The 12,420-nt window shown below is 38.1% G+C and overlaps 1 protein-coding gene across 1 annotated transcript in view; it reads left to right on the top strand.

Moving 5' to 3' along the window:
• The window catches only part of SMC1B (structural maintenance of chromosomes 1B), a 72,627-nt gene that overhangs the window by 19,922 nt on the left and 40,285 nt on the right, over window positions 1-12,420 (top strand). Inside the window, exons 6-11 of the mRNA XM_002922912.4 lie at window positions 1,106-1,364; window positions 2,255-2,395; window positions 7,211-7,293; window positions 7,869-8,076; window positions 10,556-10,741; window positions 12,128-12,307. Coding sequence (XP_002922958.1) covers window positions 1,106-1,364; window positions 2,255-2,395; window positions 7,211-7,293; window positions 7,869-8,076; window positions 10,556-10,741; window positions 12,128-12,307 — 1,057 coding nt within the window. The remainder of the gene's footprint in view (window positions 1-1,105; window positions 1,365-2,254; window positions 2,396-7,210; window positions 7,294-7,868; window positions 8,077-10,555; window positions 10,742-12,127; window positions 12,308-12,420) is intronic.

Raw genomic sequence — 12,420 nt, 5'->3', positions numbered from 1 at the left:
AACAGATGAATGGATAAAGAGATGTGGTAGATATACACAATGGAATATTATTCAGCCATCAAAAAGGCTGAAATCTTACCATTTGCTGTTCATTTTCAATTCCAGTCATCATGCATAGGAGTATCAGAGTTGTTCTTTTTTTTTTTTTAAGATTTTATTTATTTATTTGACAGAGAGAGAGACAGCCAGCTAGAGAGGGAACACAAGCAGAGGGAGTAGGAGAGGAAGAAGCAGGCTCCTAGTGGAGGAGCCTGATGTGGGGCTGGATCCCAGAACGCCGGGATCACGCCCTGAGCCGAAGGCAGATGCTTAGCCACCCAGGCGCCCCAGTATCAGAGTTGTTAACCCATACCCTCATGGGGAACAACTTAAGCAACTAGAGTATAATGCTTATGTACAATTCCTTTTGTTTTAGTTTTATTTTTTTTTAATTTAATTTAATTTAATTTTTTTATAATAATATTTTTTTACTTTATTATGTTAGTCACCATACCATACATCCCTGGTTTTTGATGTAAAGTTCCATGATTCATTAGTTGCGCATGACACCCAGTGCACCATGCAATACGTGCCCTCCTTACTACCCATCACCAGCCTATCCCATTCCCCGCCCCCCGTCTGAAGCCAAAGTTTTAGTTTTATAGACTTGACTCATTTTCAAAGTTATTTAGGTTAGCACCTTCCCCCTCAACCCCGTTCAGTAAGGTGGTTTCATACGTTGGTAATATAGTAGATGTTTTGGTTACATTCCATCTAGGATCCCTTGACCTCCTAAGTGATCTTTTTTAATTTGCATACATTACATTAAGGTTCACTCTCAATGCTATAAAGTTCTATAGGTTTTAACAAATGCATGGTGTCATATGACCACCATTATAGTATCATACAGAGTGGCTTACCACTCAGAAAATTCCCCTGTACTCCATCTATTCAGTCCCCCTCCCACCTCCACCACCAGCCCCACCTCTGGAAACCTCTGATCTGCTTACAGTCTCTGCAGGTTAATTTTTAGAATTTATTTTTAAATGTATGATTTGATCAAAAGAACTTCCTTTATATAGTATAGATTTAATTTACTTTAAAGCAAATTTTATTTTCTTTTTAGATCTCTTGAAGCGCTTTTAAATCAGAAAAGGCCTCAGTACATTAAAGCCAAAGAAAACACTTCTCACCACCTCAAGAAATTAGAAGTGGCTAAGAAATCAATAAAGGACAGTGAGAAACAGTGTTCTAAACAGGAAGATGACATAAAAGCCTTGGAGACAGAGCTGGTTGATTTAGATGGTGCATGGAGAAGTTTTGAAAAGCAGGTTGAGGAAGAAATCTTATACAAGGGGCGAGACATTGAACTAGAAGCCAGTCAGGTGAACAAGTCAACAAATGAGAAAATTTACATTTCTATTATTTCAGCTTCTTAGAAACGATTTAAAGAATGTCCTCTGATATTTTAAGAGATTATCCTCAGACAATCCTCATCTAAATTATGGGGGTTGAAAATTCTCAGCCTATATACAGAGTATAAATTTAATCTTTAGACTAGGCTATTTTTACTTATAAGATTAGATGGCATAACTTTTGTGAGTTAATTAAAGCCATAGAAAATACGTCAACAAGACTTCCAATTAAATTATGTTCTTATGTTTTAAAGGTGATCATTTTTTCCTTATGAATATTATAAAAACTTAAAAATCAGATGTACGTGGCTTTGAAGAAACACGACCACGTAATTGGCAGGAGAGAAGTTGATTATTTGAGGTGGTTTAAATGTGGTGGTGAATTTGGTATGTAAGATTTAATTATAAATTAGTAGTAGGTACCTAAAAATTTGTAATTCAGAGTTTTCAAAATTCTCTCAACTGAATTTTTTATCATTTATCTTTCATTAATTTTGTGATAATCTTACATTACAATATATATTCTAAAATAACAGTAACTATATAAATAAATATGTAATTTTATCTGAACTCTTCTTGCTTTTGGACTATTAGTGAGTTTTAATCCCCTTTCTCTTCTAAGAATTTCTTACAGAGATGTTATGGTTTTGTATACCTTATTTATCTGTCTAAGAAACAGTTTTAAACAAGAAGAGGTTCATTTTGTGTTCATATGATCTTACCTGGAGAAAATGGCAAACTGTCATCTAATTTATATAAAACTTTTGATAAGATTAATTATCTGCTAGTAAATGGCGTCCTACAAATCTCCTCTTGTGCTTCTTATGTGAGTTAGTAATATTTAAATGCTTCTTTTACAGCTGGATCGTTACAAAGAACTTAAGGAACAAGTAAGAAAGAAAGTGGCTATAATGACCCAACAGCTGGAAAAGCTGCAGTGGGAACAGAAGGCTGACAAAGACAGACTGGCGTTTGAAAAGAGGAGGCATGGAGAAGTTCAGGTACCTTGGTTTGTGCAGTCATGACTGGGAATTATTTTCAATGAAATTTTATTCTCTTTCTGTATCAGCTTTTCAATATATAAATGGTTTTACACTAGACATAAGCAATTAATTTAAAAAATTCTGGATTCCCGTTTTGCTGCTTAGTACCATTCTGGTGCTCTTTCATGGTGGTCTAAGGTGGAAGTAGACAGTGCCTTCATTCATGTGATCAGTAAGTATTTTCTACACATCTGTGTAGTGACAGGCAAGGGCAGACCACACAGTTTTTGTTCTTACGTGTATTGTAGTCCAGTAAGGTGAGGAGGAGGCTTGATAAAGGGAAAAAACAAACAAGTATCATAATAGAGGTGAATGCAAAGTCCTGTGGGAACATTAAGGACACAGCCCAGGAGGAGCTCTACACAGGAAGTGACCAGCAAGACAGCATGACCATGTTCCCCACCCGGAGTAAGGGAGACCTGGCTTCCTGCCAGTCTTGTTCCGTCCCTGACCTGTGTAATCTTGAGACATAACTAAATTATTTCACTTCTCTAAGCTTTGATTTCTTCATGTGTATGATGAGGACAGATGCGTCTACCTCACAGAGATGGGTAGGGTGAACAAGACGAAAGGGAGTGTGATGATGTATGAACTAGTTGGTCTTTCCCTCTATGCCTCCTGACCTCCTTTTCCAAAGACTGAGATTTGGCCTGTAAAATTATTACTGTGGCATTCAGCAGTAATAACAACTTGTGATACTTTATGGAGTCAGTGAGCCATCCTGAAAACAGGACCATTTCTGATAAGAATTGTAAAGGGAAATGGTTATTATATTCCCTATATATATGGAAATTACACATACATTTGATTTATATGTGGATATTTGGAATTTAGAGGCAATTTTGAAATTTAGAGTAAAAGTATTTATTGATTACTTTGCTAGGCACTTTGCATTCATTAGCTCCTGTACGTCTCACAGTGCTATAGAGTAGGTCTTTGCTCTAGGGTAGAGATGAAGAAGCTGTGGATTGGGATTTCAAAATGAAATATGTCTCTGGAAACGGGTCTGACAGTTTCCAGAGATAGCAGCAATAATATTGTAATGTAGTGTTTATTTGTACAGACCGTGTGTATACCATGTTTACAGCCCTGCTATGAACCCAATTTATTTAATCCTCAAACAATTTGATGAAGTAGATATTAGTATTATGTTCTCATCCTTGTTTTTCCTCTTTTCTACATTCTCTGCCTGGGTGATCTATATTCTCATAGCTTGAAGTATCTGCTGACGACTCCTGAATTTGTGTTTCTTGCTCACAACCTCATACAAGCAGCTGCTTTGTCAGCAGCCCCATTCTGGATGTTACCTAGATACCTCCAACCTAAATCCCAGCTGACCTTCTGATCTTCGCACCCAAATGCTGCCTGCACATGATCCTGCTCATTTTACGTGATGACAGTTCAGTCTTACTGGTTGCTAATACCAGAAAACTTGTTATTTTTTTACTCTCTTAGGAAATTCTGCTGGCTCCTACTTCAAAGTATACCAAAAACCATATCACTTCTCTCCACTGCTGCTGTTCCAAGTCACCATCTTTTTGTTGTTTAGACCACTGTGGTAGCCTGCGAGGTTTCCTCGTTTCCACTCTTACCTCCTCCACAACAGTCTCAGCACAGAACCAAAGAAATGGTTTTAATATCTAGGTCAGATCATGAAACTTGCTCTTTAAGTCCTGCAGTGGCTCACCATCATACATAAAGTTTAAGTCAAGGTTCTTGAGTGCCCTACATAGACCTACCTGATTTGTTCACGTCTCCTACCCCAATTGACCTTTCAAATCTCTTTTCCTATTCTCGCTCTTATTCTCTATGATCTAGCTGTACTGGCCTCTGGAACATATCAGACGTATTTCTGCCTTTGGGCCTTTGGCACGGGTTATTCCTCTGCTTGGAACATGCTTTCCCTACATTTCTTCCTTTTTAACTCCCTCACTTCCTGCAAGTCTTTTCTCAAATGTTGCCTTCTCAATGAGGCCTATCCTGACTGCCCTATTTAAACTTACAGTCCCCACTGCACTTCTGCTCCCCTTGCTCCACCTCGGTTTCTCCCATAGCATTTATCCTAGCACACGATTTAATTTACATATTATATTTTTCTGCCTTCCCCTCTGGAATGTAAACTCCACAAAGGAGGGAGGGATCTTTGTTTTGTTCACTGATACATCCCAAGTGTCTGGAATAATTCCTTATCTATAGCAGATAATCAATAAATATTTGTTGACCTAAGGAATTTCACAGATGAAGGAATCAAGGCACAAGATGGTTAACTTGACTGAACTAGTAAGTGGAAGAGCTGGGATTTGGTTCCAAATACTTTGTCTCCAGAGTGAGTCTTCTCAACCCCTACGCTGTACTGCCTCTCATCTTAGTCTTGTTGTGAGTTGGCAGATGAAAATGCAAACAAGTAGGAAAGGTGAACTATTTGATAATCATGAGTGGAAGAGAGGACATTCTGTGGAAGGACAAAAACAGATGTAGTACCAGAGCAGTACCGACTTTTAAAGCACTTGTGTAGTGTCACGTAAAATTGTACACGGATTTCAACAAATACTCATTGTACATTTTTGCCTTTGTACATGCTAGTTTTGGAAAAACCTACTCCTCTTTACCTATTAAATTCTGTTGCTACCCACACCACAAAGCCTTCTCTGGCCCGCTTTTTCCTCCCCACCAAAAACCTGTAAATAATTTGTTCCTCATATAATCACCCATTGTGCTTAATCTAAGGGCTTTTATCAGATTGAGGAAAAAAGCAGTTAATTGTTACGGTTCTGCTAGACCGGAAGCTTCTTACAGGCAGGATTTGTAACTGTCCATTGTGAACCTTGTACTTAGATATCAGTAAGTGGTGGTTGAGTTGCGGTTGTCTTTTGAATACAAAACCATGAGTAGAAGAAGAAGAACATGTCAGGTTGGAGAGAGATGGAGAAATCTTACCCATACTCCATTTCCCACAGGACTGGTGGCTCCCTTCTGGGATAGGAGGAGCTTAACTTTCCACAGAATCTGAGGTCACTAGGTGCTGGGCAGTGTTTGGTTTTCCCAGACAACTGGCATCTCCAATCCAGAGTGCCTGCTACCGAGACAGTCTGATTATCCCCTATTATGTATTGAGTAGGACACCCAGTCCCCGACACACTTCTCTGTATGATGATGACCCTGGCCTTTTACATTCTCTTCAGCAAAGTCCATTTATTTCATTTTTTTTTCGAGAGAGAGAGAACATGAGAGCGAGCACGTGCACATGTGCAAGCAGTGGGGTGGGGCAGAGGGAGAAAGGGAATCTTAAGTGGGGTGTTGCTGGACGCTGGGTTCAGTCTCATGACCTTGAGATCATGACCTGGGCCAAAATCGAGTCTGATTCTTAACCAACTGAGCCACCCAGGTACTCCAGTAAAGCCCATTGTTAAGCTAAGCCATATCTGAAGTTTGTTCTGAGCTCCTTGCATAAGAGGTGGTGACCCTTAAGAGACCCACCTGACCTGTAAGTAATGACCATGAAGGAACTCAGCCAGTAGGATACAAGCCCTGAGAGTGGCCAGAGAAAAAGCAGAGGCAGGTGTTTCCAGTTGACTTAACTTGGTATTCCTCATTAATCTTGTTTTTCCTTCTTCGAATGGAATTCTTAAGTGAGATAATAGAATTTCAGTATGGGCACTTTCATTTCAAAATGTGTGAGTCCTAGAGAAAAGGAACTGTGTGTTGCTTGTTCTCATAACTCTGACACCTGGCACAGGAAGTGTTCATTCAGTGAATTTGGATTACGCATGAGTAAAATGACATAATTATCTTTATAGAATATGTTTGTCCTTTTCTACTGGAAATTGGCATTTCTTCTCTTTCCTGGTATTATATACTGAAAAAGAATCATTTTTTACTTTGGTGGACTCCTGGTTTTTAGATCACTTAGTAATGGAGTAAGGAAGGTTAATCTTGTTGTAGTGCACGGGGTGAACAGGGGAGAGGTTAGAGGAAACCAACTGAAGGCTAGCACAGTACTTGTATTTAGTGATAAAGTGAATGGAGCAAGACTTTCGTGAAGTCTTGGTCCCATAAGCCCATTGTTGCCTTCCAGGTTCCTATGCTATTGTAACACCAAGTCACTGTCCTGGAATCACCGTGTAATTGTCTGCCTCCCACCAGCCCTCAGTCTTTGAGAGCAGAGACTCAATCCTGTTCGGTTTTTTGTTTGTTTGTTTGCTTGTTTTTTGAGATTTATTTATTTATTTGAGAGAGAGAGTGCACACAGTGGGGGGAGGGGCAGAGAAACCAGGAGAGAGAGGATCCTAAGCAAACTTCCTGACGAAGGAACCCATGAGATCATGAGCTGAAATCACGAGTCAGATGCTCAACCGACTGAGCCACCCAGGCACCCTTTCTGTTCATTATTATATCTCTAGTTCCTAGTACATGGTAGCCAGGGAATAAATATTTATTGAATAAATTAGTTTGAGGGACACATATGAAATATGTGAGATCTTTGAAAATCAACCCTTAGAGTTGGAAGTTACCAGAGTAAGCTTACTGGAGGTCAGATATCTAGTAAATGGTGAAGCCAGGATTTGAACCTTGACTCTTATGGCCACAAAGCTCTGTGCCTTACTGCCTTTTCAGGGTTAAACATTGCTCTGTGAGTGTTTTCATAAGGTTAAATTTTATATACTTCAAATTTAGAACACCTTACAATTCTACAGTAATTTCTAGGAATGTAGTGAAAAATAACTTTGTTTGGAGTTGCTGATATTGATTTTATGTTTTTTTTTCCTATTTTAGGAAAATCTGAAACAAATAAAAGAACAAATAGAAGATTATAAAAAACGAATAGAGAAGTTAGAGGAGTATACAAAAACATGCACGTGGGTACAGTTCTTATGGCTTTCTCATGTCTCAAGGGTCTGGTATATTTGTGGGATATTCATGAAATGAAAGCTTCCACCGACTGTATCCTAATGTTCTCAGTCCTCCGTTTTTTTCACTTCATTGTAGATAATTAAAAATTATACCTAACCATATAAATACATACAATATTTAAGTTTTGAAAATATAAACTTCCAAGTGGTGAAATTTTGGTATTGGTATTTTATAATAAAAGTTAGGTCACGAAAGCTGATATGACCTAAGTATCCTACCACCAGGACTTTGTTTTTCATTGGCGTTTACTTACTACTAAGCCCACAATGACTGCTCTGGTTACAGCGATCTATCCTTACTTTCTCAGTATTCAGAAATATGTATCTTCTGAATCAACAAAGAATGATCAAAATCTCTTTGACCATATTGGGTGATAGGCTTATTTTATTGTATTTTTCATCATTTAAAATTGATAAGCACTATTCTGTTCCCCTGTGATGCCAGACCACAGCGTAATATATATTGTAATTAAATTTTGTTTTTTCTTTTTGCTATGTAATTTATTGTTATTATTATGTAGGGATTGCTTGAAAGAGAAAAAACAGCAAGAGGAAATCCTAGTGGGTGAAATTGAGAACGCAAAATCAAGGATGTCTGAAGTTAATGAAGAATTGAATCTCATTAGAAGCGAACTACAGAATGCCGGAATTGACACCCATGAGGGGAACCGTCAGCAAAAGAGAGCAGAGGTTCTGGGGCACCTTAAGAGGCTTTACCCAGATTCTGTGGTAATTAGAAATGAATAGTTAATTGAAACAAAAAGGCTAAGCTTTCTTATTTGGGATTAGAAATGTTACCATTATTAGGAAGCAGAATTATTTCAGGAATCTTTTAGTTTTGTGTTTGATTATTTACATTTAAAACATAATAGTAAATAATTGCAACAAAATTTAAATAACTTCCAACCGTGTCTATAGATAAGCAATGATTGGAGAGAAATATTGACATGAACATATTATCCAGAAAGTCTAAGTTACAACCAGTATCCCCAAAGGACGTGGGTGCCATAAAATAGTCTAGCCCTCCCACCCCAGGCAGATAGCCTCAAACTGCATGTTCTTCATGGTTTAAATTTTTTAAAAATATATTTTCAACGGACCTCACTGGCATACTTTTGAAATAATGAATTTTTATTCTGTAAAGCTAATAGTGTATTCACTTTTGCCAATGTATTTCATTAGCTCAAATACAGCAATATCTAACCTATTGCTTGGGGTGTCAGCCTCACAGAATTATTTCCTCTGGAATTAGGGCTGTGGCATCTGACTCTCATGTCACTAGCTCCAATGTAAATTGGGCAGTCCTTAGTTTATGAGGGCCTACTTTGAGCTTTTGATACTGTTAACCACTTGAACTGATTTGAAACTGGTGTTGACTTCTAGATGGTGATGAAGGAAGAAGTAAGGCTAGGTCACAGAATCCTTCCCCCCAATACCAAAGGAAATGGCAAAACTAATTTTAAAAATGAGTTTAACAGCCAAAAATGGAAACGGCTATTTCATCTAATGCCAGAACTTCAGAAAATGGTGATAGTCCGTGATTAAAAAAAAAAAAAATTCAACGATAACATTTCTTGTTCTTAACTCTGCACAAGGAAAACTAACAAATTGATTACTTCCTGAGAATTCTCACCTAGTATCCCTTAATCTAGCAAAAAAAAAAAAAAACATATGTATTTGTTTCCTTTTGGCTAAAAAACTGGTGAATCGGGGAACATGAACCTCTGATGTTCTTAGGTGGAAGTGAAGGCCGGTTCAAAGCCCTTTCCCAAAAATGGGATTTTCCCTCCTCCCCCATGGTAGAGGAAACTTGGTAAGGAAAAACACAGAAGAAAGAGTAAAATTCAGGTATTCAAACGAAAGATGTACACAGCCTCAACGCAGCTCTTACTTGCCCCTGTCCTCCAAGCCCTGAGATGCTAGGAAATAGAATAGAAAATTCTGAGAAGCTAGAACAGAAAACATCTGGTCCATCACCTGTTGCTTAGAGGAGATTACCATCTCAGTTCTAGGTGAGCAGTCAGAACAGTTATCCACCACAGCAACTTCACAGTCTGAACAGAGCTGCCCACCTTAAATGTAAGCAAGGTGAAAAGAATCAATATGGCACCTATAGGTCCATATAACAATAAAGAGAGTAATTTAAAAAGCATTTAGAAGTCTAAGAGCCTAGTCTGGAAGAAGGTTACAGAACAAAATCCCGCATAAGTAATTTGTGCCAGGGACAATTTAATAAGAGCTTGAATTCATAAAACCAGATTCACATATGAGCTAAAACAAAAAGTAAAATGTAGAGCTATGAAAACGAATCAAGAACAAACAATATTACTGAACTAACAAATTGCAAGTAGCAAGGAGAATGGGTTACACAGCTGAAAATCAAATTACTGACCTAGGAATAAGGTTTGAGTTAATCACAGGTCAATGGAGAAGGAAAAAACAAAGAGCAGGATAATAAGTATTAAAGACAATGATGGTCTATCATAAAGAAATTGGTATTCCTGAAGTAGCACCTATCAAATGAAGAAAGAGTAGAAAGATGTAAAATTGAATCTTCTGGTATTCTGGGGAGCATTGATACAGGATGGTTGACGTTCTGACATTGTCTAGTAAAGGTGTTGATGTTCAGCCTAATTAATTCTTGACCATTCTTCAGACCTCAGATAACACTTCTTTGTAGGAAGATTCCCCTGACCTCTCAGGTCAGCCTGGTCCCTGTGACACACTCTCAGAGCACTCTGTGCTTTATCATAGTGTGTATTATTGCTCTGTTTTGTACATGCTTATAATTACTACTTACCTTTCTCCCTACTAGACTGAAAGCTGGGCGAGGTCAGAGAGTGTCTGTATTGTTCAGTAATGTTCACAGTGTCTAGCTGAGTATCTGCATGGAGCAGGTGCCTCACTGACTCTTATTTAATAACTTAGAGAGTGGGTGAATACTATTTAGTTACAACAGCCTTGTAAAATATTTTAATACCTTGGTAAGGCTAATCCCTCCTCACTAGTCTTCTCTTAGATGAAGTGTTACACCTAAACGGATGCTTCATGATGAAACCTATGTCCGTTTGAAGCAGACTCTGTTCAAACATGTTTATGCTTTTATAAAATTAGTTTTTGGACTGTTATGCTTTGTTACATAAGAAACAATGAATTACATGTTCCTGAATAATGTGTTTGTTTTTCTCCTTTTTTGAAACCTGCTAAGTTTGGAAGACTACTTGACCTCTGTCATCCTATTCATAAGAAATACCAGCTGGCTGTTACTAAACTTTTTGGCCGGTACATGATTGCCATTGTTGTCACCTCTGAAAAGGTAGCAAAAGATTGTATTCGATTCCTGAAGGAAGAAAGAGCTGAACCGGAGACATTCCTTGCTCTAGATTACCTTGATGTAAGAAATTTGTAATGCTTATTAGCGCTTAGTAGTGATAAAATCTTGTCTTTTAAAGTACATCTTTATTGCCTAAAACTATGGTAGTGATTGAAAAAAATCATAGCTTGGATGCCAGTTAGTCATTCAAATGGCTGGTGTTAATGTATTGTTAGGCAAAGAACAATAATTCTTTTTCAAAAAAGATTTTTATTTATTTGAGAGCAAGAGCGCATGAGCTGGGGGGAGGGGCAGAGGTGAGGGAGAAGCAGGCTCCCCGCTGAGCAAGGAGCTGGATGTGGGACTTGATCCCAGGACCCCAGGATCATGACCTGAGCCTAAGGCAGATGCTTAACCAACTGAGCCACCCAGGTGCCCCAAGAATAATAATTCTTGATTTAATGTCATTTCTTCCTAATTTAGTTTTGCCGTAATTCTGCCTTGATGATTTTGAGGACATTACTCTAGCAGTACACCACCCTGCCTACTAGCCAGCAATTAATTTTGTTCTATAGCAAACTATAGGAACAGTTAAGACATATGGTCTGTCCATGAAATGCCAACCCTGGGTCTCAACTGTTAAATATACAATCAGATTCATACACATTGCAGTAAACACATATCAGCCCTTGGTGGAACAGACTAAATTTTGGGCCTTAAGTACGTATTGAGAGGCCTTAGTGTATCCAGAGTAAATTCCTGCAGCAGGAACTTTGCCATTATCATAGCTGATGTCCTTCACTCGTTTCTCATTGCCTACTAAAGAAAACGCTCTACTTAGTCCAGCTGTGCAGGCCCAGAGCTGCAGGCGGTGTGCGCAGTGGTTAGAGCGTTGGCTCTAGACTTGGACTGCCCTGCATTTAACTCTCAGCCCTGCTTGTCATTAGCTCTCACTGGTTTCTTATAAAAATGAGGTCATTCTTGCTGTTCTTCAGTAATCATTGCAGACACTTTTTTAAAAATCTATTTACAAAACCCAGCTTAGAAGTCATGTCAAAGAAGGTCTGAAGGCTTTCCTGGTCATTTAAGCCTAAAATGATTTTCTGAGTTCCATGATGTGCCACTCTTTTGACACATGTGTAAATGGGTATTATCTCCCACTAGACTTTCTAATTTTGAGAGTATGGAACATTTCTCATGCATTGTTTTGTCCTAACTGGTCGGTGGCAGAGTTGAATCTGGAAATCACGTCTTCCAGCTTTTGCTGAAGTGTATTTTCTTTAAATGTTACATGAGCCACTATTGGGATATATAGTTCATCAGGTTCTTATGAAGATTCTATTGTATGTAAGTACGCACTGTTAAATTTTTTTTTTTGCTGTTATGCTTATTTATTCTTTTTGAGGATGTACTATTTGGTTTTTATTTTAGTGTATCTAATATATCAAGTATTTTTTAACCTTTCAGATCAAGCCAATCAATGAAAGATTAAGGGAAATTAAAGGCTGTAAAATGGTGATTGATGTCATAAAGACTCAGTTTCCTCAGCTGAAGAAAGTAATTCAGTTTGTGTGTGGAAATGGCCTTGTCTGTGAGACTGTGGAGGAAGCGAGGCATATTGCATTCGGTGGACCTGAGAGACGGAAAGTAAGAGGCTTACATCATACTTTCGGATAACTTAAAGCAGTATTTATAAGACTAACATACTATACACACACAAGCATCTATGTATACTTTCATATGCTCTCTTTTAGAAGGAA

The sequence above is a fragment of the Ailuropoda melanoleuca genome, chromosome 15 (genome assembly GCF_002007445.2).
Source record: "Ailuropoda melanoleuca isolate Jingjing chromosome 15, ASM200744v2, whole genome shotgun sequence".
NCBI classification, from domain to species: Eukaryota; Metazoa; Chordata; class Mammalia; order Carnivora; family Ursidae; genus Ailuropoda; species Ailuropoda melanoleuca.
This window is presented reverse-complemented; position numbering and strand designations above follow the sequence as displayed.